We start from the raw sequence: 25,239 nt of genomic DNA, 5'->3' as shown, positions 1-25,239 counted from the left end.
CTTATTTTTGAGGCTGCTGGTCCCTTATTTTCAAATCTGTAAGTTGACAGCAGGAGGAGTCTGTGGCAGAGAGGAGCCCAAAATCAGAGGCAGAAGCAGAAGAGGAGGGTGGCCAAGAAGCAGAGATGAGTCAGACTAGTGTCACAGCATCCACTATGGAGAAATTAAATTAAAACTTTAGACTCAAGTGCATACCCTGTGGATCTGATCTTAGCCTGCAATGTTTACCAAGTTTGTTTCGATGCCACGTGGATGATTCCATATAAGACTCAACATCTGCACATAGTATTTGTCTCGGAAGAAAACTCTTGATGCTTGGCAATCGTTTCTCGTCTTCAAATTTCTAAGGTTGGTAAAAAAAGAAGAGCGATTCAGAGAACGGGAAACAGAAATGGACAGATCATTACACCCCCCTGGAAGTTGTCCTCCTCTTCCATACGCCCCAATTCTGCTCTGACTCACCATTTATTTGAAATGACTCAGCGGCATCCCTCTCTTCCCCCTACCAACCATTTCTGCCCACTCATTGAGGACATCTCTGGGCATCATCTTTACAGAGAAGGAGCCAGCGCCAGCCTAGCTTTGCAAGCATCTGACTGAACAGAGGGGGTGACCCAACTGCCCAACGCTTTTGCGAGCGCTCAACTCCGATGGAGATAGTGAATGGAAGGTGAACTTGTTCCCCGTGCTTTGAGGGAAGAACGCTCACGGATCCAAACGTCAGTGCCTGACAGCTGAACGCAGGGCAAGCCTGCATAATGTCCATTGGCAGAGAGTTCCAAAGTCTAGGTGCTGCCTACCTGAAGGCGTGGCTCGCTGCGAGTGCGGAATTAATAAATACTGGCAAAAGCATTGTGAAGTTGCACTCGGCTGCTTTCCCCGATTGGCTAGATGGTTTCTCTTTAACAGTGCTCTATCCCTAGAACAATAGGATCCAGAATGCAGCAGTGTGATTGGTCTGCAGGAACCACCCAATCAAGCTCCAGATGGAAGTGAATCAGCGACCTGATTGGCCTGCAGGAGCAGCCAATCAGGCTTCTGGAGGAGGTGAATCCGCAACCTGATTGGCCTACAGGAGCAGCCCGGAATTAGCCCAGTGGCGTAGCGTGGGGGGTGCAGGGGGGGCTGGCCGCACCGGGAGCAACATCTGGGGGTTAGGGTTAGGGGGCGCAAATCCACGGGTTAGGGGGCGCAAATCCATGGGTTAGGGGGCGCAAATTACTTGCCTTGCCCCGGGTGCTGACAACCCATGCTATGCCACTGAATTAGCCAATCACACAGGGCCCGTTGTTTAAATAATGTATACATAGCTAGACGTTTTAGGGAAAGTTTCATTCATTGCTACTATGAGCTGAATAAAGAGCATGAAATTCACACTCGACTCTGAGTATATTTCAAGTCCCAAGGCGGCTAATAATCTCCTTTCCTTTCCTCCCCCACAACAAACATTCTGTGAAGTGAGTGGGGCTGAGAGACTTAAGAGAAGTGTGACTGGCCGAATTTCACCCAGCAGCTGCATGTGGAGGAGCAAGGAATCGAACCCGGTCCCCCAGATTACGAGTCCACCGCTCTTAACCACTACACCACACTGGCTCCCAGGTATTGAGTTCATCAAGAAGGTGTTGAGTTAATTAAACTGGGGCAAGCTTGTTTTCTCCTGCTCTGGAGGGTGAGACTTGAACCAATGGATTCAAGATATGAGAAAGGAGATTCGGAATTATAAATTTAAAACATTTTCTGGTTTAAAAAATAATTCTGGTAGTAAATGCAGTCCTGCAAGGGAGAGGGGGTGGTTCGCCACTAGTAAGGCTGGTCTCTGCGGTCTTGACGATGTTCTCCCTTGTCCATCTTTCCTGGTCCTCTACGCCTGCCGCCTCTGCCTCCCATTTGCTCCATAAGAGGTCCAGGGGGCCCCCAGGTCCTCCTCGCCGACCTCCTCCGAAACCCCCTTGATCCATGCCCCGGCCTCCTCGGAATTCGCCTCTGTCTCCACCTCGGCCCCCTCGGAACATCCCTCCAGGGCCGCCGCGATCTATCAGGCCCCCTCGACCTCCTCTCATGCCACCGGGGCCGCCCCTACCACGATCACCACCTGGAGGTGGGAAAGGACAACATTATGATGATTCCTCGTCTGTACTTAGTATTTTTCACCATTTGTGGAGAAACATTAAAACAAAGTTAAATGGTAGTGTGCTGAGTTATTCTTTTTCTCTCTCTCTTACTTTTTCCTTTTAAAAAATGGTTGTTTAAACTAAAACCCATAAGAAAACCATTGTTGTGAGCATGCTCAGTAAATCTGTGTGGAAGACCCAGGAAAATCTTTAACAATGTTAATGGTTGTGATGTTTTTTTAAATAAACTTCCAAATGTTTGAAAATGCAAAAGAGAGAGAGAGAGAGAGAGAGAGAGAGAGAGAGAGAGAGAGAGAGAAAGGAGATTCAGACTCAACATCAGGAAGAACTTTCTGACAGTAAGAGCTGTTCGACAGTGGGACAGTCTCTCTCAGGAGGTGGTAGACTCTCCTCCTTGAAGGCTTTTAAGCAGAGGTTGGATGGCCGTCTGTCATCGAGTCCTTAGTTGAGATTCCTTCCAGCTCTACTATTCTACCCAGTGCTTTTTTTCTGGGGGGACGCAGGGGTACGCATACCCCTAAATATTTTGTGAATATAAGTTTGGCCTCATTGAGGGGTAGTATTTCAACATGAGTAGGGAAATGAGAGTGCCCCTAAACATTTTTTTTAAAGAAAAAAGCCCTGATTCTACCCATTCTAAATATTTTTAATTGAGTTTTGAATAAATGCACAATTAATGCCACTGTTTTGAATTTTATTGGGTTCTTCTTCTTCTTTGGCAATCCCTCGTTGCCAAGTAAGATTGTCTTTTATGAGCACGGTTTTAACAGTGAGTCTGTAAGGGACTGTGGAGGCCAATTCTGGATCCACACATCCTTCCACAGTGGGGACATTGGTTTCTGGGAGGGACTGGATCCCGGTGGGGGTTTGCCAAGCGTGCCTTCCTCTTAGCACATTTCTCCCTTGCGTCCTGAGTTCAAGTGTCTTCAAAGCCCACGACACCTTTGGTAAAGGCTGTTCTCCAGCTGGAGCGCTCGCAGGCCAGTGTTTCCCAGTTGTCGTTAAGTTCGGAATAGAGGAGTTGCTTTGGAAGACGATCGTCAGGCATCCGCACAACATGTATCTGATGTTGAAGAACCATCGCTTTGACACTGGTGATCTTTGCTTCTTCCAGGACACTGGCATTAGTTTGCCTGTCTGCCCAAGTGATGTGTAAAAAATTTTGGAGACACCATTGATGGAATCTTTCAAAGAGTTGGAGATGGCGTTTATAAGTGCTCCATGTTTCACAGGCATACAGTAAGGTTGGTAGTTATTAGATGGTCGCGCGAAGCACTATTCTGAATAATGCTTTTTATAGGGTAGGGGGCACCGGGTGTGAGGTTATGGAACCAAGGGGGCAGTGGCCCAGAAAAGTTTGGGGACCATTGCTCTAAGCTTTAAAGTACTTCCTTTTTAAAAACATGATTTTTATTAAGTTTTCCATGTTTCATTACATTTCCAAATCAAAAATCCACAACTTAAGAAATTGCTTAAATAAAGCACCAACCTCCTTCCCTCCTTCTAACTGACTTCCACACAACTTTACCTATTTCTTCACATTTCTATATCCACTTTTTTACCTTATGTCAATCTTTTAGCATTCACCTCTTATATGTAAATCAGCTCCTTAATTTCCCATTACCAAACATTTCAACTCAAACCTACAAACATTTTCAACTGTTTGCCATTTCCTTTCATATGGAGTATAAATTTGCTCCAGCCCTTTTGAAACAGTTCATCACGCTGATTCCGGATCTTCCCCATCAGCTTTGCCAACTCCACGTATTCTACCATCTTTATCTGCCAGTCTTCCAATGTAGGAAATCCTTTCTGTTTCTGTTTTTTTAAAATAGTATTTATTGAAGTTTCAAAATATCACAAAAGTAAAAAAAAAAGAAAAACAGAAAATGCAAAATACAGAAAAAGAATAAAAACAATTAAAAACAAATCCATCTTTCCATGTCTTGTCTTTCATTTACTTGTTTCATTGTCCTCCTCACACCTCCCTTTTTTGTATTCTAGTTCAATTAGTTAATTCAGCAAATCCTTTCTATCCTTGTTTTTATCTTACTAATTTATCTTAATATATTGTAACTTTACATTCTGACCTGTTGACAATCCATTATTACTTAATCCTTTATAACATTACTGTTAAAACCACACAACTTCATTCCAGCATCCTTCTAACATTCCTTAATTTTACAATGTTTCTGTAGTCAAAACAAAAAAATTCCTTCCAGTAGCACCTTAAAGACCAACTAAGTTAGTTCTTGGTATGAGCTTTCGTGTGCATGCACACTTCTTCAGATACACTGAAACAGAAGTCACCAGACCCTAGTTCATACCAAGAACTAACTTAGTTGGTCTTTAAGGTGCTACTGGAAGGATTTTTTTTGTTTTGACTATGGCAGACCAACACGGCTACCTATCTGTAAATGTTTCTGTAGATAGTCTTTAAATTTCTTCCAGTCTTCTTCTACTGACTCTTCTCCCTGGTCTCGGATTCTGCCAGTCATTTCTGCCAGTTCCATGTAGTCCATCACCTTCATCTGCCATTCTTCCCGGGTGGGTAAATCTCGTTTCTGGGCCAGGAGTATTCTTGCAGCCATTGTGGCATACATAAACAAATTTACATCTTTCTTTTGAATTTCCTCATCAATTAGCCCCAACAGAAAAGCCTCTGGTTTTTTTTACTGAAACTAGATTTTCTGCTAATTTCAAAGGGACTGTGTAGACAGCCCAGGAATGTGGCTGTGGTGCAGAGACTCTCCCAGCCATCTCCCCAAGTACACCTCGCTCTGAGGAAGGACCCCTTTCATATCCCTCCCATTACCGTATTTTTTGCTCTATAAGATGCATTTTCCCCTCCTAAAAAGGGGAAATGTTTTTTTTAAAATAATATTTATTAAAGTTTCAAAAAAGTTACAAAAATGAGAAAAGAAGAAAGAAAAAATAAAAAAAAGAGAACAGAAAATACAAAATACAGAAAAGTAAAAACAATTAAAAACATTTCCATCTTCCCATATCTGGTCTTTCATTTACTTGTTTCCCTGACCTCCTCACACCTCCCTTTTTGGTATTCTAGTTCAATTAAATATTTCAGCAAATCCTTTCCAGCTTGATTTTTATCCTAATAATTTATCTTAATGTACTATAATTTTACATTCTCCTTTCACCAATTAAAGAATCAATTTTTACCTAATCTTTTATATCGTTTCTGCTAAAACCACATTAAAGGTAAAGGTAAAGGTACCCCTGCCCGTACGGGCCAGTCTTGACAGACTCTGGGGTTGTGCGCCCATCTCACTTAAGAGGCCAGGGCCAGCGCTGTCCGGAGACACTTCCGGATCACGTGGCCAGCGTGACATCGCTGCTCTGGCGAGCCAGAGCCGCACACGGAAACGCCGTTTACCTTCCCACTGGTAAGCGGTCCCTATTTATCTACTTGCACCCGGAGGTGCTTTCGAACTGCTAGGTTGGCAGGCGCTGGGACCGAGCAGCGGGAGCGCACCCCGCCGCAGGGATTCGAACCGCCGACCTTTCGATCGGCCAGTCCTAGGCGCTGAGGCTTTAACCCACAGCGCCACCTGCGTCCCTTGAAACCACATTACTTCATTCCAAAAAGTAAGGGGAAATGTGTGTGCGTCTTATGGAGCAAATGCAGGCTGCGAGGCTAAGCCAGAAGCCAGAACAGCGAGAGGGAGTGCTGCGCACGAAGCCTCTGCAGGGCAGCAGGGAGCCTTCATCCTGCTGCCCTACGGAGGCTTCGCCCAGCTATCCCTGGCTTTTGCGGGAGGTGGGGGAAGGGACAGAGCGCACCTCCCAGAAAAGCCCCCAAGTGCCGCGCTCCCTTTAAAGAGCGTGCAGCTCATGCGGGAAGTGGGGAGAAAGCCAAGAGGCTTGCTTTCACTGAAGCCAGGAGGGCAAGAGGGATTGGTGTGTGTAATGGTTCTAGGGGTTGCTCGTGCGTAAGTTGCCACCACTCCTGGCTAGGTTACCTGGTTGAACCCTTTCTGTCTGGACAGCCTCACACCCGTGGCTGCCTCAGTCACTGGCAGAATCCGTCAGTGGGCGTTTCTTGAACTTCTTCCAGCAAAGAAGTTCTTTGACGCCAAGTCTCCTCCTACTCTCCCTGCGCGGAAGTCTTCTGCGCAGGGAGGGTGTGGGCAGCGGAGGACCCGTGCTCTCCCCGCTGGTCTCCGGCGAGGAGTCCTGGAGCCTCCTCTCCGATTCCCCCATCTGCCCCCCTTCTCCACTGGTGTTACGCTGATTTCCTTCCCCAGCAGATGGGCTGCCTCTCTGCCTGCTGGGACCCTCTCCGGCATCCCTCTGGAGCCTTCCCTCCGCCTCTGGCTCCGATGGCAGTTCCCTGACAGTGGGCACCAATCCCGCTTCCTCTCCTGGCTTCAGGAATAGCCCCGCAAAGCCTTCTGAGCGAAGAGGGAGGAGCGCTCCCTCTTTGCTCAGGAGGCTTTGCGTTGCTTTCTTATTTCTTGTCTTCCTCCCCTAAAAACTAGGTGCGTCTTATGGTTCGGTGCATCTAATAGAGTGAAAAATGTGGTAATAGGAAAGAAAAACATACCCCAACTCCCTCCACAAATGTGGATTTAGTGTTTTGGCTTCCTAGCGAAAACCCAGTCGTGGATGGAGCTCTAGAAAGGCTGGAAGGCGGAGCTTTGCGTTATGTGTGTTTGTGAATATGGGGAGGGGAGAGAATATTAGCTCCAGCCACTGTCCCCACCGCTGAGATAACTAGGGACGCCATGAAACAAACTGCTTTTAATTAGAGCAGGTGCGCATTGCCAAAGACACTCAAGAGAAACAGCAGCCGCTTTCATCCAGGGAGGCCTTCGGAACGAGAAAACAATCTATCGGGCTGTTGTGGTTGTTTGCTAGGGATTTTATTTTGTTTCCATTCTAACGAGAGACCGCCTAACTTGCACCAAATATGCGCGCTATCCTTCGGAATCTGCACTTTCCTGAATTTCATGATGCCCGGTAATATATACAGAAATGCACAGCTATGGGGGTGGGGGGGTTGCTTGCACAAATCTGCATGTTAGTCAAAGGCATGCAAAATGTATCTTTGCACAGATATGGTGATGAAATACCATGAGGATTTGGGTTTTAAAGCAAAGGTGCAGAATTGTGGGAAATTGTGGGTTATTCAACAGAGTCAGTGAGTTGGAAGAGAGGGGGTCCAGCCCCCTGCAAAACAGGAACCACAGCTTCAAAATCCCTGACAGCTGGACCTGCAAACCTCTGTTTAAAAACCTCCAAGGAAGGAGAGTCTGCCACCTTCCATGGAGTCCTTTGCACTGCCAAATTCTTGCTGATGTTTTGTTGGAATCGCCTTTCTTGCAACTTGAATCCATAGGTTTGGGTCCTCGCCTCTGGAGCAGCGGGGGAAAAACCAGCTTTCTCCATGAAAGCGCCCTTGGAAGATGATGATGATGATGATGATGATGATGATAATAATAATAATAATAATAATAATAATAATAATAATAATAATAATAATTTATTATTTATACCCCACCCATCTGGCTCGGTTTCCCCAGCCACTCTGGGTGGCTTCCAACAGAATATTAAAATACAATAACCTATTAAACATTAAAAGCTTCCCTAAACAGGGCTGCCTTCAGACGTCTTCTAAAAGTCTGGTAGTTGTTTTTCTCTTTGACATCTGGTGGGAGGGCGTTCCACAGGGCGGGTGCCACCACCGAGAAGGCCCTCTGCCTGGTTCCCTGTAACTTCACTTCTCTCAGGGAGGGAACTGCCAGAAGGCCCTCGGAGCTGGACCTCAGTGTCTGGGCGAACGATGGGGTGGAGACGCTCCTTCAGGTATACTGGACCGAGGCCGTTTAGGTCCTTAAAGGTCAGCACCAACACTTTGAATTGTGCTCGGAAACGTACTGGGACCCAATGTAGGTCTTTCAAGACCGGTGTTATGTGGTCTCAGCAGCTGCTCCCAGTCCCTAGTCTAGCTGCCGCATTCTGGATTAGTTGTAGTTTCTGGGTCACCTTCAAAGCGGGTCACGTAGAGCGCATTGCAGTAGTCCAAGTGAGAGATAACTAGAGCATGCACCACTCTGGCGAGACAGTCTGAGGACAGGTAGGATCTCATCCTGCGTACCAGATGGAGCTGATAAACAGCGATGGCTCTCTGGCCCATTGGGGCAAAGAAAAGAAAAAAAGCTTGCCACCCCTGCTTTAAAAAAGAGTCAAACCTTTTACATTTTCTGCTAGAATCGGTTGCCAATTGCTCTCATGGTTGCCCCTTCCTGATGGGACGAAGCCTGTCAAATTTCAGGAAGAGAGGTGATTCCAGGTAGATGCTTTTGGTTTTTTTAAAAAAGATATTTATTAAGATTTTATATAATAGGACAAACATACAACAAAGAAAAAATACATCAAAAAGAAAAAATACATCACAAAAAAACAGAAAAAGACAGTAAAAACATAAACAAGAGTAAATCCAATTTTTAACTTATTATCTATATAACCTTCTTTCTTGACTTCCTCACATCTCCCTTTTTTGTGTTCCCCTTTACACAATCAAGTTCAGCAAATTCTAACCCTCTTTCAGACCTCATTTATAATTATATATTTCAACCTATTATGTCTCCAATTTTTCTTCTCTTTTCATTATCAATTTTTAACTATTCTTTATAACTTAAACCCTTGTGCCATTTTGTTTAAGTTTGACATAATATTACCCTGGTCTTTCCCCCCTTTTCTTTTTAAGAATTTTTGCATACTCCTTTTAACTATATCACTGATGCCATATTCTCTTTAAATCCAACATCATTTTAACATTCAAACATTTTGCAATGTTTCTGCAAGTACTTCTTCCAGTCCTCTTCCATCGACTCTTCTCCCAGGTCTCGGATTCTGCCAGTCATTTCTGCCATCTCCATATAGTCTATCACTTGCATCTTCAGGTGGATGTTTTTGGCAGCATCGTTTGCAAGTGGAGCTGAACTGAGTCTTGCTGCCCCTTCCCTTTCCTCCGGCTTCCGTAACTGATGTGGGAGACTGCATTAATATTCCTTTCTCTTTCCTACTTCCACCTCCTCCTTTGACTCCTCGCAAGTCAAAGCTGCCAGTTAATTAAGGTCTGCTTTTGTGCATCTCCTTCTTCTTCTTAAAAGTCATTCCAAGAAAATTGCAGTACATCTGATAGCTAAGTAGGAAAGGATGGGGGAAACCTGATTGGACGGCCCTTCCCTGGGAGAGGCTGAAGAGGGATCTGTCTTGTATTCTGAGTGGCCCTCGATGAAGAATTATAATCTAGCTTCAAGTGGGCTGATCAGGAAGTCAGACTGGAAAGCGTAGTACCCCTGGCTTCTGCCTTCATCAGGTTGGTCAGCTGCTAACCTTTGTAAATGAGTTCCTGAAGATACCAACAAAAGGTAAGTTTGGTGTTGTTCACAATACCGAGAGATGCTAGTGAAGTTGTAGATGGATGTTAATGAAGTTGTGGACAGGGTGTCGGCGTTTTGCACCTGTTTCGCCCTGGCAATCCAAATAATCAAGAGGCCGCTGTTCACCCCCGATGGGGCCCTTTTACTGGGGCTTGCAGGTAGCCAACTCCCAAGGTAGCTTTCTGGGCTCCTTCAGTGGTCCAATCTCAAAGCCTTGATACGTATATTGATATTTACTAATAATAATTCAAACCAAATCCTATTAGAAATAACTCGATGCACTTCTAAATATTCAATTAAAGGGACACGGGTGGCACTGTGGGTTAAACCACAGAGCCTAGGACTTGCCGATCAGAAGGTCAGCGGTTCAAATCCCCGCGACGGGGTGAGCTCCTGTTGCTCGGTCCCTGCTCCTGCCAACCTAGCAGTTCAAAAGGACGTCAAAGTGCAAGTAGATAAATAGGTACCACTCCAGCGGGAAGGTAAACAGTGTATCCATGCGCTGCTCTGGTTCGCCAGAAGCGGCTTAGTCATACTGGCCACATGACCCGGAAGCTGTACGCCGGCTCCCTCGGCCAATAAAGCGAGATGAGCGCCGCAACCCCAGAGTCATCCACGACTGGACCTAATGGTCAGGGTCCCTTTACCTTTACCTAAATATTCAATTAAATCAAAAATACATATCCATTATACGTGAAATCAGACTTACTAGAAAAATTTATACAAATATACTTACATTTCATAGAGAATACTATTTCTTGGCTTAAGCTTAAGAGACTGATTTGCTTAGCAAGGTTACCCTATTTGGATCTGGATATAAACACACTCTTTCATTACTAATTTTTCAAATGCTTAACTCAGTCTTTGAAAAATCCATTGAAGTCAGACATTATAAGTTCATCTTAGGTTGGGTAGTCTCTGTGGCTTTGCGTAAGTTTTTGTATTTTTCTCAGGAGATTGATAAAGAATGCATAATTATTTCGGTGATTATTGTGTGTATATTAGCCGCCAACGTGTTGCATGAGTCGCACTACTTCTATCTGTAGCACTGGTTGTATTTTTCTAACTTTTGTAAATGAAACACTTCAAAACCCAGCTTCTGGGTGCATTTTGGTGAGCGACCTCCCATTTAGACTGAATCCCAGAATTGTAGAGTTGGAGGGGACCCCAAGGGGCCATCTAGACCAACCCACTGCAAGGCAGGAATCTCAACTCAAGCAATGAAATGTAAAGTATTGCACTTGGGCAAAAAAAATGAGAGGCACAAATACAAGATGGGTGACACCTGGCTTGAGAGCAGTACATGTGAAAAGGATCTAGGAGTCTTGGTTGACCACAAACTTGACATGAGCCAACAGTGTGACGCGGCAGCTAAAAGAGCCAATGCAATTCTGGGCTGCATCAACAGGAGTATAGCATCTAGATCAAGGGAAGTAATAGTGCCACTGTATTCTGCTCTGGTCAGACCTCACCTGGAGTACTGTGTCCAGTTCTGGGCACCACAGTTCAAGAAGGACACTGAGAAACTGGAACGTGTCCAGAGGAGGGCAACCAAAATGGTCAAAGGCCTGGAAACGATGCCTTATGAGGAACGGCTAAGGGAGCTGGGCATGTTTAGCCTGGAGAAGAGGAGGTTAAGGGGTGATATGATAGCCATGTTCAAATATATAAAAGGATGTCACATAGAGGAGGGAGAAAGGTTGTTTTCTGCTGCTCCAGAGAAGCGGACACGGAGCAATGGATCCAAACTACAAGAAAGAAGATTCCACCTAAACATTAGGAAGAACTTCCTGACAGTAAGAGCTGTTTGACAGTGGAATTTGCTGCCAAGGAGTGTGGTGGAGTCTCCTTCTTTGGAGGTCTTTAAGCAGAGGCTTGACAACCATATGTCAGGAGTGCTCTGATGGTGTTTCCTGCTTGGCAGGGGGTTGGACTCGATGGCCCTCATGGTCTCTTCCAACTCTATGATTCTATGATTCTATGATTCTATTCTATGATTCTATCCCTGACAGGTGGCCATCCATGCTCCAGTGAAGGGAAGCCCACTGTTATGTACTGAAGTTCTCACCCTGGGCCAGCAGGGGGACACTGTAGATAGTTATGCAAATGAAGGATCGAAAGTGACGTTCAGTGATTGGATAGTTTTAGAAAGTTGCTACAGTAACATTATACTGGAGCTCTATATAAGCAGGCTGACTGAGCCCTTCAGCTCAGTTCTGTTCTGGCTTCTGAATAAACAAGAGCTGTTTGGAGAATCGCTGTGTTGTCTGATATGTTCACCCACAACTTAACACCCACCATCACCCAAGGCCATTCATTTCACTGTTGAATAGCTCTTCCCACCAGAATGTCCTTCCTAACACTGAATCAGAATCTCCTCTTGCCATTTGAGTCCATTCGTTTGGGTCCTGCCCTCTCAGCCACCTCTTCTCTAGGCTAAACATAACCAAGTCCCTCAATTGCTCCTCATAAAGGCATGGTTTATTCCCACTGCGTCAAAGTCTCTTCCCACACCGGTTTGTGAAATTTGGCTTTCATGATACGCTTTGTTGCCCTTATGTTTTCTAAATTCTCTGCTCTCCACTTGGAAAAATACCGTATTTTTTGCTCTATAAGACTCACTTTTTCCCTCCTAAAAAGTAAGGGGAAATGTTTGTGCATCTTATGGAGCGAATGCAGGCTGCGCAAGAGGGATTGCTGCTTTCACTGCGCAGCGATCCCTTTTGCTGTTCTGGCTTCTGAGATTCAGAATATATTTTTTTCTTGTTTTCCTCCTCCAAAAACTAGGTGTGCCTTGTGGTCTGGTGTGTCTTCTAGAGCGAAAAATATGGTACATCCTTTGTACTGCTCCCTTTGATCCGGCATCCCCAAACTTGGCTTTCCAGCGGTTTCGGACTACAACTCCCATCATCCCTAGCTAACAGGACCAGTGGTCAGGGATGATGGGAATTGCAGTCCCAAAACAGCTGGAGGGCCAAGTTTGTGGACGCCTGCCTTTGATTCATAACTTTGATTACATTTTCTCTGTTGTTTTTTGGCATTTTTACATTGATAATAATAATAAAAAACTTCTAAGAAAGAAAAAAAACACAGAGGGGGGAGGGTAAAAAGCTTGGACCACTGGCAGGGTTGATGGGAGTCAAGAAACCAGCAATATAGAATCATAGGCTTACAAAGTGGGACACCCAAGGTTCATCTACTCCAACCCTCTGCAATGCAGGAGTTGCAGCAAAAGAATCACCTTCTGGGCAAGAGACTTTGGGCACAACATACAGCTTACAGCTTGGGAGAAGTTATGGAATTCTGATTTAAAGTTCACGGCATGTTATATGTTGCAAGAAAATATATATGGGCTGCATATGGAAATGATGTACCGATGGTATTTAACTGCTAGCAAATTAACAAAAGGGACGCGGGTGGCGCTGTGGGTTAAACCACAGAGCCTAGGGCTTGCCGATCAGAAGGTCGGTGGTTCGAGTCCCCGTGACGGGGTGAGCTCCCGTTGCTCGGTCCCTGCTCCTGCCAACCTAGCAGTTCGAAAGCATGTCAACGTGCAAATAGATAAATAGGTACCGCTCTGGCAGGAAGGTAAATGGCGTTTCCGTGCGCTGCTCTGGTTCGCCAGAAGTGGCTTAGTCATGCTGGCCACATGACCCGGAAGCTGTACACCGGCTCCCTCAGCCAATAAAGCAAGATGAGCGCTGCAACCCCAGGGTCGGTCATGACTGGACCTAATGGTCAGGGGTTCCTTTACCTTTACCTTAAATTAGCAAAAATGTACTGTATAAAACATGCTCAAATGTACCCTGGAATTGTAAGGAAAAAGTGGAATTGTAAGGAAAAGGTGGAATTATAAAGCAGTAAAAGGATTTTGGGAAATGATATATAAAAAAGCCTGAAGCCTTCCTTTTAGGAATTCTAGGTGCCAAAATCCCAAGTGAGCAGAAAAGACTATTTATGTATGCAACCATGGCTGTGTGGATGTTATTGGCCCAGAGATGGAAAGAAGATAAAGTCGCTACCAGAGAAGAATGGCAGATGAAGTTGATGGACTATGCTGAAATGGCTAAAATGACCAGAAGTTTCAGAAATCAGGAGGACCAAAATGTTAACGAAGAACTGGGAAAATTTATAACTTACCTTAAAGACTGTTGTAAACAGTTAAAACTGTTAGTAGGATTGGAATAGCACTTGTCGTTTAAGGTTGAATTCTGGACACAATGGAAGAGGGTAAAGGGTTTGGATGATCATAAAAGATGCGGGAGGAATTGACTAATAATAGGACCCACAAAGGGGAGGGTGGAAGTTCAGGAGATTCCTTGGAATCTTGTTTTTATGATTTATGTTGGATATATCTCTGTAAAATCTTAATTTGAAAAACCAACCAACCAACCAACCAACCAACCAACCAACCAACCAACCAACCAAATAAATAAATAAATAAATAAATAAATAAATAAAATAAATAATCACCTTCCAGCTGCCGTGTTTTGGCCAGGTGCCAAATAAATACTCTCTGTATTTTCTGATCCTCATCAGAAAGGCCCCCCCCCCTTTTTTTGCCACTAACATTGCGGAGCAGAATAAATTGCAGCAATCTCCTGCACTGTCATTATTTCCTATCCATTCTCTCTCCCACCCACCCTGCCCCATGGGTCAGTTGTTTGCCTTCCTTTCTGGTTGCCAAGAAGCTCTGAGAAGAACTCCCGTATCGGCCAAACTTTTGGGGTTTATCAGTGTAACAGAGAAACCGGTCATTCTCTCTCCCTCCCCTCCCCATATTCCACATCCTCCTCCACATATTCCACATCCTCCTCCACATATTCCACATCCTCCTCCAGCCCTCCATGGCTGATTATTGCCCCTTCCTTGGTTATTGCAACAGAGGGACCACCCCTTCCTCATTCTTGGTTTTATTATATTTTTCAGAACCGGGAAGGGAGTTGCTGGGGGAACAAGAGGCAAGCTCGTTGATCCACGGCGGTTCTGGCTTTGCTGGGCCACAGGGTCCGGTGGCTGTCCCTTGTGGCCCCCTCTTTCCACAGCCTCACCGCTTGCAAACGGGTGACCACCATGACCCTCTGCATGCAGAGAGGGCAGGTCTTGCTCCTGGCTTGGGTGATGTGCCAGAGGTCGATGCACTTGCTGTGAAATGCATGTGAGCAGGAAAGGACCTTCAGGCTGTCCCTCTCAACGTACTTCTCCAAGCAGATGGCGCATTCCTGGTACCTGGAGCTGGGGAAGGAGAAGGTGAGCAGCTCCCCCCTGTTTCCTTGGAGGCGGAAGCTTCTCCCCACCTTCCACCTGTGGCACCTCAACAGGTATTTCTCAATGAGCAATGCAGCTATCAAGGCGGACACCGGGATGCAGAAGAACCAGAAAGTGTGGAGAAGTGAAAGCTGAGAGCATGGCCCGGGCAGCTGGATGTGACACCTGCAGGGGTGCGAGGAGGAAATTCGGGTGGTCCCAGAAGCCACCTTCCAGGTGAAGTGGAAGTATTCGGGCATCAGGACCACCGAGTTCAGCTTCCCGGCGCCATGGAGCCGCTTCAGGATCCTTGAGGCCACATCTGTCGTGAACACAGCAGGGATATGGATGGGATGCATGGTGTCTGGCTGTCTCACCATGCTCACGAGCGTCTGGGAGTCGACGTTGTAGATGATGGCAGCGTGGAAGCCAGCTTGCTGGGCGTGGAGGACCTTGGTGGTAAAGGAACAGTTGTACCGGCGGATGAGCACTATGAAGGCTGAAGAGGTGTTGGGTGGACCTTCGATGGGGTGGCAGGCGTTTGCGGGGCTCGCTTCGACCAGGGACCCTGTGAGCCCTTCCGTGGGGAGCAGGGGCCCAAAGAGAGCGGGCAGGGCCCTGAAATCGAGGGAGGGGGAGTCGTGGCTGTGGACGGCGCGGATGAAGGCTCTCCCCGCTTGGACTTGGAGGACCAGGAACATGGCAACCACGCGGGAAGGTGGCGGAAAGAGAAGTCGCATAGCTGGTGGTGCTTTCAGAGATCTTAGGGCTGTGCTGAATCCTACCACGAAGGTCAACGCAACTGGGGCTGGCTTGGAGGGGAGCTTTGCAAGTCTCTAGAAGAGGAGCTGTTTCCTCAAGATGTTGACCTGCGTTTCCATGAGACTGAAGCGTTGCGGCAGAGGTGAGAGGTAGATCTGACCAGGTGCTTTCCCCTTTCCCTCTGCCCTCTCAACAGGCTGGGCCTGCTGGCTTCTCCTAAATGACCCCAGCCACTTCCTCCAAGTGGCCTCCTAGAACTTTCTCCCTGGCCCTTTGTGACCTCACCGTCTTGCCTTTCTCGACCACCACACCTGTCTCTATCCCCTCCCCATGGCTTCTGGGAGTTACTTCACTAAGCCCGTTCTTCTTGCAGAGCTGCAGATGGACTCATCCAACCATCCCATGACTCTGCCCAGATTCCCTTCTGGACTGGCAGAGGACACACTTGCAGCCTAATAATCTACCATTCTACCCCTCCCATCTGGCTGGGCCTCCCCAGCACTCTGAATGGCTCCCAACAGAACACCAAAAACACAATAAAACATCAAACATTAAAAACTTCCCTAAACGGGACTGCCTTCAGATGTCTTCTAAAAGTCAGATAGTTGTTTATTTCCTTGATATCTGGTGGGAGGGCATTCCACAGGGCAGGCGCCACCACTGAGAAGTCCCTCTGCCTGATTCCCTGTTACTTCACTTCTCTCAGGGAGGGAACTTCCAGAAGGCCCTCGGAGCTGAACGATGGGGGTGGAGATGCTCCTTCAGGTCTACTGGGCCAAAGCCATTTAGGGCTTTCAAGGTCAGCACCAACACTTTGAATTGTGCTCGGAAACGTACCGGGAGCCAATGTAGGTCTTTAAGGATCGGTGTTATATGGTTCCGGGGGCCGCTCCCAGTCACCAGTCTAGCTGCCGCACTCTGGATTAGTTGTACATTTCATACCCTCCAACATCCCTCAGATGGAAACAGGGGCATTTTTCACTCACCCCACCCCCAACTGACCTTTCAAAAAAAAAGGTAAAGGACCCCTGACAGTTAAGTCCAGTCGTGAACGACTCTGCGGTTGCGGCGCCTGTCTCGCTTTCAGGCCAAGGGAGCCGACATTTGTCCGCAGACAGTTTTTCAAGGTCATGTGGCCAGCAGGACTAAGCTGATTCTGGTGCAACGGAACACTGAAACCAGAGCAGCGCATGGAAATGCCGTTTACCTTCCTGCCAGAGTGGTACCTATTTATCTACTTGCACTTTGATGTGCTTTCGAACTGCTAGGTTGGCAGGAGCAGGGACCGAGCAATGGGAGCTCACCCCGTCATGGGGATTTGAACCGCCGACCTTCTGATCGGCAAGCCCAAGAGGCTCAGTGGTTTAGACCACAGTGCCACCTGCATCCCACCCTTCTACCCCCCTTTTGTCACATCCCATTTCCTAACAGTAGAAGGGCAAGTGCCACTACCATTACCCTAATAGGACACAGGACAGACCACCTCCAACTCCATTCTTTGGAAGATTTACAAAAAGGAAAAACACACACCAGTAAATAAATATTAGAAATGGACTAGATTAGACACAGATGCACAAAGCGTTTCCCGAAATCATGGGCAGGCAAATTAAGGCCCGGGGGCCAGATCCGGCCCAATCGCCTTCTAAATCTGGCTCATGGACAGTCTAGGAATCAGTGTGTTTTTACATGAGTAGAATGTGTGCTTTTATTTAAAATGCATCTCTGGGTGATTTGTGGGGCCTGCCTGGTGTCTTTACATGAGCAGAATGTGTGCTTTTATTTAAAATGCATCTCTGGGTTATTTGTGGGGCCTGCCTGGTGTCTTTACATGAGCAGAATGTGTCCTTTTATTTAAAATGCATCTCTGGGTTATTTGTGGGGCCTGCCTGGTGTCTTTACATGAGCAGAATGTGTCCTTTTATTTAAAATGCATCTCTGGGTTATTTGTGGGGCCTGCCTGGTGTCTTTACATGAGCAGAATGTGTCCTTTTATTTAAAATGCATCTCTGGGTTATTTGTGGGGCTTGCCTGGTGTCTTTACATGAGCAGAATGTGTGCTTTCACAGTCATACCTCGGGTTACAGTGTGTGATTTTGGGTTGCGCACCGTGCCGAACCCAGAAGTACCGGAACGGGTTACTTCCGGGTTTCTGCACTTGCGCATGCGCAGAAGCACTGTATTGCAACCCGCACGTGCGCAGACGCAGCACTGCGGGTTGCGAACACTGTGGGTTGCGAACATGCCTCCTGCATGGAACACATTTGCAACCCAAATTTGTCCACTGTATTTAAAATGCATCTCTGGGTTATTTGTGGGGCATAGGAATTCGTTCATATTTCTTTTTTTCCAAAATATAGTCAGGCACCCCACGAGGTCTGAGGGACAGTGGACCGGCCCCCTGCTGAAAAAGTTTGCTGACTCCTTCCCTAATTATTATTATTATTATTATTATTATTATTATTATTATTATTATTATTTATTTGTACCCCGCCCATCTGGCTGGGTTTCCCCAGCCACTCTGGGCGGCTTCCATAAAAACCAGAAATACACTAAAATATCACAGATTAAAAACTTCCCTGAACAGGGCTGCCTTCAGATGTCTTCTGAATGTCAGGTAGTTATTTATCGCTTTGACATCTGATGGGAGGGCGTTCCACAGGGCGGGCGCCACTACTGAGAAGGCCCTCTGCCTGGTTCCCTGTAGCTTTGCTTCTCGTAATGAGGGAACCACCAGAAGGCCCTCGGCGCTGGATCTCAGTGTCCGGGCAGAACGAATCATAGAATCATAGAGTTGGAAGAGACCCCAAGGGCCACCGAGTCCAACCCCCTGCCAAGCAGGAAACACCATCAGAGCACTCCTGACATATGGTTGTCAAGCCTCTGCTTAAAGACCTCCAAAGAAGGAGACTCCACCACACTCCTTGGCAGCAAATTCCACTGTCAAACAAATCTTGTGCTCCCTTCTGCTCCCCCTTTCTTCCCGCCCAGGGCAGCCCTGCCCCCTGCCTGCCCCTCAGGGCTGGCATGTCGTGCAGGGCTGGGCATCAGCGGCCACAGCTTCTCTTCCTCCTTCTTGCCCTCTCTCCTGCAGCTGCTACGGGCTGCCCCAGGGAGGAGACTGGTAGCAGCGGCCATGGAGAGGCAACAGAATGCTACCTCGCGATTGCTGCAGCCGCCGTCGCTCAGGACAAGGGCTGGCTCGTTCTCCTCCCCGGGGCTTGGTGGTGGCAGCGCTGGCGGGGGGAAACAGGGACATTCGTGATCAAATCGGAAGCAGGAGCGACTTTTGTTAAGTTGTGGTTGAACATATCAGACGACACAGCGTTTCTGCAAACAGTCCTTGTTTATTCACGGGCCAGAACAGAACTGAGCTGAAGGGTTCAGCCAACCTGTTTATATAGAGAGCTCAACTACAAAGCAACAGTAACCACTTTCTGTAACTATCCAATCACTGAACGTCACTTTCATTTCCTTATTTGCATATGCGGACCTGAGTGAAAACTATCTACAGTATCCCCCCTGCTGGCCCAGGGTGAGAACTCCAGTACATAACACTTTTCGTAATTCCAGGACTGTCCCAGGGAAATTGGGACACGAGGAGGGTTTGCTAACGCTTCTGAAAAAGTAAGAAATTCTGCGGGATAAACATCTTAGAATCACAGAAACAAGGTGGGGCTTTATCAGCCCCCAGCTATATCATGATGGGTTTATGGGGAGGGTCTCTCAAGGAATTCCAATGCCTCTTGGAGAGGAACAGACTATCCATTTCAGTCCCTCTCCATTTCTCGTTTTTCCAATCTTATAACCAGTTCTCCAGCAATTTCTGCAGCAATCTGCAGATTTGCCTTTTTAAAAATCTCTGCGTCAGAATATAGCGACTATAGAAAAAAATCGCACGCGGTTTGAAATTTAGACAAGTGCTAGGACCTCCAGACTCTTTTCATGTGGCTTGGCACTCTTCAATTTCATATACAGTGAATATTATTTTTCCCAGATCACTGTAACCATAGCTTGGCATATCTGGCGATTTTCTTGGCTTTGAAAATTATTTATCCATTTAAAAATCCTCTCCAAATAAGCACTTTTCCATATGTAGTTTTGACTAACACAGACAATTCTTGCAAGCAATGTCTGCTAACGCATTTTTGTATGTTATCTTCACCAGAATATGTATTTTTATGCATGCTTCCCCCTGTTGCTGTCGCTACATTTAGCTACTATCCCAGCTCTTCCCCAGACTCAAGGAACCCAAGGAAGCCTTTCAAAATTAAAACATGGATAAAATCCAGAAAGCTAAAAAACATACAAAAGATAATAGCTAAATATCAATTACTGTGGCAGAAACGAAGCAATACAAAAGCAAATCTGTTAGAACGTAGATAGCAAAGGCAGCCCAATACTATTTTTGAAATCCCTTTCCTTAAAAAACACCCAGTCCCCCACAGCCTGTCAGAATAAAGCAGTCTTCACTTGCTGGCAGGAGGATAACAAAGATAATAATAATAATAATAATAATAATAATAATAATAATAATAATAATTTATTTATACCCCGCCCATCTGGCTGGGCTTCCCCAGCCACTCTGGGTGGCTTCCAAAAAAATACTAAAATTAAAAGAGGGAGACAGTCTCGCTTCTCCAGGCAGGGAGTTCCAAAGTTGCCTTGGAGCCAAAGGCTTGGGGGAAAGGGGTGCGGGACAGAGAGAATTTTTGTAAACACTGTGTTATGTACTAAGCTTGGATCCTAGAACAATAGGCAAGTAGGATCCTAGAATGCAACAACTGATTGGCTTGCAGGAAAAGACCAATCAGGCTCCAGGAGGAAGTTAATCAGCCTTTGAGGCTGGTAGGATGGTAGAATACATCAGCTGATTGGCCTGCAGGAAAAGACCAATCAGGCTCCAGTAGGAAGTTAATCAGCCAATCAGACGGGACTCATTGTGTAAATAATGTATATAAAAGCCTGAGGTTTGGGGGGGCAACTCAATCACTGTTTTCCAAGCTGCAATAAAGAGCATGAAATCACGACAGGACTCCGCGTATATTTCACACTGGTTGGTCTGAGAACTGCATCACAAAATTCGGAGAAGTGGTGTGTTTCAGTTCTCATACTTTCAAGAAAGTTCATGTTGGATGGATTCAGCTTTTATTTTTATTTTTTTATATATTTGAATTGGTTTTTAACATACAAAATTATAAAACGTACCACACAATTTATCACAAATACATTCTTATTGGACTTCCATCAGCACCGTCTTAATCACTTCTTATGCATTTCCTAGCTTACTATTGCCTTTACATCTCTTAACATATCATATCTCCTTATCCATTTTTGCAATATTTCTAATATTATACCTCACAGAACTTCTTGCAAACCTACAAACGCTGTCTGGTCGTCACAAATACTTTTCAAATAATCCGTAAATTTACTCCAGTCTTCGGTAAACCTCTGGTCCCGCCGGTTTCAGATCCTTCCTGTTAGTTTGTCACGTTCCGCATAGTCCATTAATTTCACCCTCCATTGTTCCATCGTTGGTAATTCTTCTTGCTTCCATTTTGGGGCCAATAGTCTTCTTGCTGCTGTTACTGCATATAGAAAAAGCTTACATTCTTTTCTATTTATATCGTTTCCAACAATACCCAAGAGTAATGCTTCTGGCTTCTTTATAAATGTATATTTCAACATTTTTTCCAACTCGTTATATATCATCTCCCAGAAGCATTTCATCTTTTGGCATTCCCACCACATGTGATAAAATGTTCCCTCTTTTTCTTTACATTTCCAACATTATACATTTTTTGCTAACTTCACTGGTGTAATATACCATCTATACATCATTTTCATCACATTTTCTTTTAGTGCATTACATGCAGTAAATTTTAAGCCTTCCTTCCATAGTTTTATCCAATCACTCAACTGTATGTTATACCCAAAATCTTTGGCCCAATGAATCATAACCGGGATGGATTAAGCTTTTAAATGTGAACTGAGTCGAATTTCTCTGCCCTATGGAGATGTTCTATGGGGTGAAAGCAGGAGTTTGCGAGGCAGAGGTGGTTTGTTTTTCAGCTCCTTCCTAAACGTGCTACACCACGTCCCCAATCCGTTCCCATCCATCTCGTCGCATTACGGAGAGGGTGTTTGATTTCTTCAGCTGTCAGGAGCAAAACTCTGAACTTTTGTCAGATTACCCCAGAGAGCCGTGTTTGCAGCTTAGCTGTTTGGTCTCTCTTTACAAAAGTGCAAAAACACCTGAGGGGGGAGGAGACGAGACATAGCGCGATGGAGACACACACTGCACCGAAACAAAAGATGTTTATACGGAGGGAAGGCAGGGGAGGGAACAGTGTAGGCCGGGACTGCAGGAAAGGAACAAAAGGCTGGAAGCAAAACAGGACAATGGAAGGATGCAGAGAATGATTTGCTCAAAAGAAGAGGTCCTCCAGGAAATAAGAAGGGCCTGGCTGCTGGACCCACATCTAGACCCACATCTTTTCCTCAAAGTGGCCAACCAAATGACCCAAAGGATATTGGAGGGGGTTGGACTGCATGAACCTCAGGGTCCCTTCTAATTATTATTATTATTATTATTATTATTATTATTATTATTATTATTATTATTATTAATACCCTGCCCACCTGGCTGGGCTTCCAACAAAACACTAAAATACAATAACCTATTAAACATTAAAAGCTTCCCTGAACAGGGCTGCCTTTAGATGTCTTCTAAAAGTTTGGTAGTTATTTTTCTCTTTGACATCTGGTGGGAGGGTGTTCCACAGGGCGGGTGCCACCACCGAGAAGGCCCTCTGGCTGGTTCCTTGTAACTTGGCTTCTCGCAATGAGGGAACCGCCAGAAGGCCCTCGGCGCTGGACCTCAGTGTCCGGGCTGAACGATGGGGGTGGAGACGCTCCTTCAGGTATACTGGACCGAGGCTTTAAAGGTCAGCACCAACACTTTGAATTGTGCTCGGAAATGTACTGGGAGCCAATGTAGGACTTTCAAGACTGGTGTTATATGGTCTCAGCGGCCAGTCTAGTTGCTGCATTCTGGATTAGTTGTAGTTTCCAGGTCACCTTCAAAGGTAGCCCCACGTAGAGCGCATTGCAGTAGTCCAAGTGGGAGATAACCAGAGCATGTACCACTCTGGCAAGACAGTCCATGGGCAGGGAGGGTCTCAGCCTGCGCACCATAACGGAGCTGATAAACAGCTGCCCTGGACACAGAATTAACCTGCGCCTCCATGGACAGCTGTGAGTCCAGAATGACTCCCAGGCTGCGCACCTGGTCCTTCAGGGGCACAGTTACTCCATTCAGGACCAGGGAGTCCTCCACACCTGTCCGCCCCCTGTCCCCCCAAAACAGTACTCCTTTCTTGTCAGGATTCAACCTCAATCTGTTAGCCGCCATCCATCTTCCAATCCCCTCCAGACAACTCTACAATTGTGTGATTCTGTGATTTGAGGAGCCCCAAAGCAGGACCTGAGTGTTACGCCACACTTCCGAGCAGAGAATATCCAAATGCTTACTCCTCTGGCAGTGGAAGGAGGACTTTGCCATTCTGCTCAGCGATCACGGATAAGTTTATCATCCTCCTTGAGTTTCCCTAATCCTCTTTTAAAGCCACCCTCATTTCCTCATGCAGGAATGAGTTTGACTCTGCACTGCATGAAGAAACGCTTTCTCTTATCTGTCCTGAATCAGCTTCACTCAATGTCCACCAGTTCTAGAGTTGGGAGAGAGGGTGGAAAACGTTCCTCTATCCACTTCCTCTGTGCACACATTCACCATGCCCCCTCTTAATGCCCCCCCCCGTTAAGCTAAAAAAACCCACCCAAACAAGAAAACCCCAAAAAGAAAAAAAAAGGGTAAAGGATCCCTGGGCGGTTGTTGTTGTTGTTTAGTCGTTTAGTCGTGTCCGCCTCTTCGTGACCCCCTGGACCAGAGCATGCCAGGCACTCCTGTCTTCCACTGCCTCCCGCAGTTTGGTCAGACTCATGCTGGTAGCTTCGAGAGCAATGTCCCACCATCCCGTCCTCTGTCATCCCCTTCTCCTTGTGCCCTCCATCTTTCTCAACATCAGGGTCTTTTCCAGGGAGTCTTCTCTTCTCATGAGGTGGCCAAAGTCTTGGAGCCTCAGCTTCAGGATCTGTCCTTCCAGTGAGCACTCAGGGCTGATTTCCTTCAGAATGGAGAGGCTTGATCTTCTTGCAGTCCATGGGACTCTCCAGAGTCTCCTCCAGCACCAGAATTCAAAAGCATTAATTCTTTGGCAATCAGCCTTCTTTATGGTCCAACACTCACTTCCATAAAAGCGACTCTGGGGTTGCGGCGCTCATCTTGCTTTCAGGCCAGGGGAGCCAGCGTTTGTCCACAGACAGCTTTCTGGGTCATGTGGCCAGCAGGACTAAACCGCTTCTAGTGCAACGGGACACCGTGACGGAAACCAGAGCACATGGAAATGCTGTTTACCTTTCTGCCACAGCCGTACCTATTTATCTACTTGTGCTGGTGTGCTTTCAAACTGCTAGGTTGGCAGGAGCTGCGACAGAGCAACGGGAGCTCACCCACGTCATGGGGATTCGAACCACCGACCTTCCAATCGGCAAGCCCAAGATGCTCAGGGGTTTAGACCACAGCACCACCCTTCCTCATAGGAGAGTTGCTCCAGCCCCTTGATCATTTCAGTTGCCCTTTTCTGAACCTCTTCCACGTCTGCGTGAACCACCCACCCACAATTTGCAGGGGATGCTGGATTTGCTTTGCTCCACCCCCAGACAGAGCACAGGGAAGGATGAGTCGGTGTCTCTCAGGTGGGCTATTGGCCAGCGAAGAGGGAGGTTGCAGCAGGCCGACAGAATTCTTCCCTGGTGGTCACCAACAAGCTAGTCGTGTGGGATTAGCCAACCATGGCTTGATTTGGAATTTGGGGCACAAATTCCACAACCGGTACCCAGGACTGTCTGCCAGTGTGGTGTAGTGGTTAAGAGCAGTGGACTCGTAATCTGGTGAACCGGGTTCACTTCCCCGCTCCTCCACATGCAGCTGCTGGGTGATCTTCAGCCAGTCACACTGCTCTGAAGTCTCTCAGCCTCACTCACCTCACAGACAAAACAAAAAAAAATTCCTTCCAGTAGCACCTTAAAGACCAACTAAGTCAGTTCTTGGTATGAGCTTTCGTGTGCATGCACACTTCTTCAGATCTGAAGAAGTGTGCATGCACACGAAAGCTCATACCAAGAACTGACTTAGTTGGTCTTTAAGGTGCTACTGGAAGGAATTTTTTTTGTTTTGACTATGGCAGACCAACACGGCTACCTATCTGTAACTGAAACCTCACCTCACAGAGTGTTTGTTGTGGGGGAGGAAGGGAAAGGAGAATGTTAGCCGCTTTGGGACTCCTTCGGGTAGTGATAAAGCCGGATATCAAATCCAAACTCTTCCTCACTTCCACCACACTGCAGGGGGATTTCCTGCCCCCATCTTGGAACATAAACAGCCGGGTGCTTTCAGACTGCCCTTACCTCATTGAACTATTTGACATCTCACCTGTTTGCCAAGGTGTCACCCATCCACCTGGGTTCACCTCCTCCAGACCGCCAGAGCTTCCAAGAGATATGCACTTTTATTTATTATTTTTTTGGAAAAGAAGAAGGGGAAAAAACCCACCCAAACCCTGGGCACACAT

General features: G+C 46.4%; 1 protein-coding gene and 1 long non-coding RNA gene across 2 annotated transcripts; both read right to left on the bottom strand.

Annotated features, from left to right (window-relative positions):
* Positions 1-7,619: 7,619 nt before the first annotated feature.
* On the bottom strand, positions 7,620-22,696 carry LOC310835907. The gene is made up of 2 exons (XR_014559785.1): positions 22,212-22,696; positions 7,620-7,680 (listed from the first exon to the last, which is right to left on the bottom strand). It is a non-coding gene; the product is annotated as an uncharacterized lncRNA (long non-coding RNA).
* On the bottom strand, positions 14,439-15,889 carry LOC310835721 (E3 ubiquitin-protein ligase ZNRF4-like). The gene has a single exon (XM_083720659.1). It carries the CDS (start codon positions 15,526-15,528, stop codon positions 14,467-14,469), a length of 1,062 nt encoding a protein of 353 aa, XP_083576785.1. The 5' UTR covers positions 15,529-15,889; the 3' UTR covers positions 14,439-14,466.
* Positions 22,697-25,239: the final 2,543 nt, after the last annotated feature.

Source organism: Podarcis gaigeae, assembly GCF_964106915.1.
Source record: "Podarcis gaigeae genome assembly, chromosome: 18".
NCBI lineage: Eukaryota > Metazoa > Chordata > Lepidosauria > Squamata > Lacertidae > Podarcis > Podarcis gaigeae.
The sequence above is the reverse complement of the archived record's forward strand: the minus strand, read 5'-3'. Positions and strand labels throughout refer to the sequence as shown.